Consider the following 5,077-nt stretch of genomic DNA (forward strand, 5'->3'; position numbering starts at 1 on the left):
TAGTGGTCATCAGAGTGGGGAAAGTGATTAGAGTGGTGGTGAGAGTGTTCAGCGCAATGAGAGTGGTCAGAGTGGTGAGAGTGGTGAGAGTGGTCAGAGTGATCAGAGTGGTGAGAGTGGTCAGAGTGATCAGAGTGGTGAGAGTGGTCAGAATGGTGAGAGTGGTGGTGAGAGTGATCAGAGTGGTGGTCAGAGTGGTGAGAGTGGTCAGAGTAGTGAGAGTGATGAGAGTGGTGAGAGTGGTCAGAGTAGTAGTCAGTGGTGAGAGTGATCAGAGTGGTGAGAGTGGTCATGAGAGTGGGGAGAGTGGTCAGAGTGGTGAGAGTGGTCAGAATGGTGAGAGTGGTGGTGAGAGTGATCAGAGTGGTGGTCAGAGTGGTGAGAGTGGTCAGAGTAGTGAGAGTGATGAGAGTGGTCATCAGAGTGGGGAGAGTGGTCAGAGTAGTAGTCAGTGGTGAGAGTGATCAGAGTGGTGAGAGTGGTCAGAATGGTGAGAGTGGTGGTGAGAGTGATCAGAGTGGTGGTCAGAGTGGTGAGAGTGGTCAGAGTAGTGAGAGTGATCAGAGTGGTGAGAGTGGGGAGTGTGGGGAGAGTGATCGGAGTGGTGGTGAGAGTGGTCATCAGAGTGGTCAGAGTGATGAGAGTGGTCATCAGAGTGGGGAGAGTGGTCAGAGTGATCAGAGAGGTGAGAGTGGTCAGAATGGTGAGAGTGATCAGAGTGGTGGTCAGAGTGGTGAGAGTGGTCAGAGTAGTGAGAGTGATGAGAGTGGTCATCAGAGTGGGGAGAGTGGTCAGAGTAGTAGTCAGAGTGGTGAGAGTGATCAGAGTGATGAGAGTGGTCATCAGAGTGGGGAGAGTAGTCAGAGTAGTGATCAGAGTGGTGAGAGTGGTCGAGAGTGGGGAGTGTGGGGAGAGTGATCAGAGTGGTGGTGAGAGTGGTCATCAGAGTGGTCAGAGTGATGAGAGTGGTCATCAGAGTGATGAGAGTGGTGGTCAGAGTGGTGGTGAGAGTGATCAGAGTGGTGAGAGTGGTGGTCAGAGTGATCAGAGTGGTGGTCAGAGTGGTGAGAGTGGTCAGAGTAGTGACAGTGGTGAGAGTGGTCATCAGAGTGGGGAGAGTGGTCAGAGTAGTAGTCAGAGTGGTGAGAGTGATCAGAGTGGTGAGAGTGGTCATGAGAGTGGGGAGTGTGGGGAGAGTGATCAGAGTGGTTGTGAGAGTGGTCATCAGAGTGGTCAGAGTGATGAGAGTGGTCATCAGAGTGGTCAGAGTGATGAGAGCGGTCATCAGAGTGATGCGAGTGGTGAGAGTGGTCGTCAGAGTGATGAGAGTGGTCAGAGTGATGAAAGTGGTCATCAGAGGGATCAGAGTGGTGGGAGTGGTCATCAGATTGGTCAGAGTGATGAGAGTGGTCAGTTTGATGAGAGTGGTCATCAGAGTGGTCAGAGTGATGAGAGTGGTGAGAATGGTCATCAGAGTGGTGAGAGTGGTGAGAGTGATGAGAGTGGTCATTAGAGTGGTGAGAGTGGTCATCAGAGTGGTCAGAGTGGTGAGTGATCAGATAGCCCTTTTCGACAAAAGCAGCTCTGGTTCAGGCACCGGTTCTGTTCAGGATTCTGAAAACCCTAGTGTTGTGTGGCGAACGACTGTGCAGTTTAACTTCTGGAGTGATTCTGAATTGCTGGTTCATCTAGAATAGAGTAAGTATCATTGTTCTTGCTTAACAAGTTGCTATTAGTCTTATTCCAGCTGCTTGAGTATTAGTCCTTTTCTCTACACATCTGCTGCTGGTTCCTAGTGGGATCTTATTCTAGCTGTAGTTGTCTTATTCTATTTACTTGTCTTATTTACTTATTCTAGCTGTAGCTGTTTTTCATCTAGTGTGTCCTTAAATATTTCTTATTGCCTATCTGCTTTGACTTAGTTATCTTTTTAGCTTATAAATATATTCCTTGGTAATTTGCTGTTTGCAGTTTTAATAGTAGTGTGTGAGGTTTGATAGAGTTTTACAAAAGTGACCAGTTTCTGGGCAATAGGCCTATTTTCAGTTTCCCCCTTTGGCCAATTGGGTGTTAAGTGACCAGGGTGTGGCCAGAGCATCACAGGGATTTATAAGTCTGGCCTCATTCAGTTTCAATCCAGTATGCATCTTAACTTCTGGAGCGATTCTGAATTGCTGGTTCATCTAGAATAAAGTATCATTGTTCTTGCTTAACAAGTTGCTATTAGTCTTATTCCAGCTGCTTGAGTATTAGTCCTTTTCTCTATACATCTGCTGCTGGTTCCTAGTGGGATCTTATTCTAGCTGTAGCTGTCTTATTCTATTTACTTGTCTTATTTACTTATTCTAGCTGTTTTTCACCTGGTGTGTCCTTAAATATTTCTTGTTGCCTAGCTGTTTTGACTGTTATCTTTTTAGCTTCTAAATATATTCCTTGGTAACTTGCTGTTTGCAGTTTTAATAGTATTGTGTGAGGTTTGATAGAGTTTTACTTAAGTGACCAGTTTCTGGGCAATAGGCCTATTTTCAGTGTACCTCTTTGGCCAATTGGGTGTTAAGTGGCCAGGGTATGGCCTGCACTCATGGCAGACAATTAGCAATCAGTGTTCTTTAAATCACTGCTGCTACAGCGTCAGGCAAACAAGCCAAGGTTGAACAAAGGCTAGAGTAACAAACGCAAGTGCGACTTTCAAGCCAAGACTTCGTCAAGCACAGACTGCTCTTTTTAGATCCGGTCAGTCTTCTGTGTTTTGTGTACCTAGTATAGAGTATGTGTTTCCTTCGCATTCCTGTCCTTTCCTCTTCCCGGGGCTGGCATAGTTGTTGGGTCACTCCTAGGCGCTGTGACCCTACCAATCTCATCTATCCCACTCTCTCCACTCACGTTGAGCAGGTGGTGACGGGAGGGCTCTGGAATTGCCAGTCTGCGGTGCCGAAAGCCGAGTTTATCTCAGGCTAGGCATCCTTGCTCTCCCTCAACTTTCTTGCTCTAACTGAGACCTGGATCATGCCAGAAAACACTACCACACCCGCAGCTCTGTCAGATGTGTACTCTTTTTCTCACACTCCCAGAGCTGGGAGGCGGGGTGGTGGTACTGGCCTGCTAATCTCCCTGAAATGGAAATACTCTCTTGTTTCCATTCCACAGTTTTCTCCGCCCCGAAGCAGAATTGATTCTGGTGTAGAACCACCTTAACATGTCTTCTTTCCTTGTCTGTCTGTCTGTCTGTCTGTCTTTCTGCAGAGTACTTTGTTAGCGGAGGGTGTGTCCATAAGGAGGCGCTCCAAGCTGCTCTGTCATCTCTTCAGGCTGATTTAGACCCGGACGTGCAGTACTATGCCTCACTCACACACACACACATGCAGTAACACACACAGTCTCACAAGGAGCTTAACCAAAACAACACTACTACCTCCTCTGCTTACCACACACACACACACACACAGAGCACCACCAAGCACCAGCTTACTCACAAAAATAGCCTGAAGACCAGAGGGGAGTGCCCCGCTGCTGGAGAAGATGTGTGAGGACCTGATTGAAGCCAGTCTGTCTTCCTTTGCTCCCCCTCCCCTCCCAGCTAACCTGAAGTCTTTAAGAAACGCACTAAGGAGGAGCAGCATCCTGATGATGTCATCACATTCAAACAAACACATGTCGAATGGGCGTCCCCTCAGGGCGGCACTGCATTCATACACAGACCCACACAAAGCATCTGTCTGCCTGTTTGTCTGTCTGTCTGTCTGTCTGTCTGTCTGCCTGTCTGCCTGTGTCGGTGTGTGTGTCTATCTGTCTGTCTGCCTGTCTGTCTGCCTGTCTGTCTGCCTGCCTGTGTCGGTGTGTGTGTGTGTCTGTCTGTCTGCCTGTCTGTCTGCCTGTTTGTCTGTCTGCCTGTGTCGGTGTGTGTGTGTGTGTGTCTGTCTGCCTGTTTGTCTGCCTGTCTGCCCGTCTGTCTGCCCGTCTGTCTGTGTCGGTGTGTGTGTCTGTCTGCCTGTTTGTCTGTCTGCCTGTCTGTCTGCCTGTCTGCCTGCCCGTCTGTCTGTGTGTCTGTCTGTCTGCCTGCCTGCCCGTCTGTCTGTGTCTGTGTGTCTGGCTGTCTGTCTGTGTATTTCTGTGTGTGTGTGTGTGTGTGTGTGTGTGTGTGTGTGTGTGTGGTAAAGCCAGCATCCCTGCCATAAAACACACAGTTGTCTGAAGTCAGTTTTTTTTCCATCTCTGATTTTTGTGTTTTCGATTTTTTCAATTATGAATGTGTGTCTGTGTGTGTGTGTGTGTATGAGAGAGAGAGAGAGAGAGAGAGAGAGAGAGAGAGAGAGAGAGAGAGAGAGAGAGAGAGAGAGAGAGAGAGAGAGAGAGAGAGAGAGACCAGAGTGACATTTTGTGTGACTACAGTGTATGTAGTCACACAAAGTGTCAGTGTTTTAATTGTTAAAACCGTTTTAATATTTTATTTCTAATATGAAATAAAGCAGTGACCTGACCTGTCAGTCATGAGCAATGGTGTCAGGAGGATGTGATGTCACATCCTGTCTGTAGTTTAGGGTGTAACTCACATCCTGTCTTCGGTTTCGGTTGTGACCTCACATCTTGTCTGTAGTTTACTCTCCGTTTATCTTTTAACTTCGGTCTAAACATGAAACCATCCCCATCACAGTGAGCCAGATGGAGTTTAGACCTCCATAAAGACCAGGAGGTGTGAGTCCCTCGCAGCTTATCTGGGTCCCGCCTGGTCTTCCGTCAGTGGGCAGATAAGAGACTGCAGGAGGCTGCAGTACAGATGACACAAGATGCTGCTGTGGTGTGTTTAAGTGACTTTAAAGACAACGTGAGATGAAAATGGACTGTTCTGCCTTGCTAGCTCAGTTCACCGTGCAGCCTGTCAGCAAGTCTGAAGCCAGAGAGGTCACGTGACTTCAGCTATTACTGTACATCAGTTCATACTGTACAGCCTGTCAGCAGGTCTGATGCCAGAGAGGTCACATGACTTCAGATATTACCGTACATCAGTTCATACTGTACAGCCTGTCAGCAAGTCTGATGCCAGAGAGGTCACATGACTTCAGATATTACTGTACATCAG

At 47.8% G+C, this 5,077-nt stretch overlaps 1 protein-coding gene across 2 annotated transcripts in view; it reads left to right on the top strand.

Annotated features, from left to right (window-relative positions):
• Nucleotides 1-3,937, top strand: part of ppp4r1 (protein phosphatase 4, regulatory subunit 1) — a 62,575-nt gene extending 58,638 nt beyond the window's left edge. For both annotated transcript variants that reach the window (XM_056299670.1, XM_056299671.1), the window contains one exon: nucleotides 3,244-3,937. In XM_056299670.1, coding sequence (XP_056155645.1) covers nucleotides 3,244-3,368 — 125 coding nt within the window. In that variant the 3' untranslated portion in view covers nucleotides 3,369-3,937. The remainder of the gene's footprint in view (nucleotides 1-3,243) is intronic.
• Nucleotides 3,938-5,077: the final 1,140 nt, after the last annotated feature.

Source organism: Lampris incognitus, chromosome 19, assembly GCF_029633865.1.
Source record: "Lampris incognitus isolate fLamInc1 chromosome 19, fLamInc1.hap2, whole genome shotgun sequence".
NCBI classification, from domain to species: domain Eukaryota; kingdom Metazoa; phylum Chordata; class Actinopteri; order Lampriformes; family Lampridae; genus Lampris; species Lampris incognitus.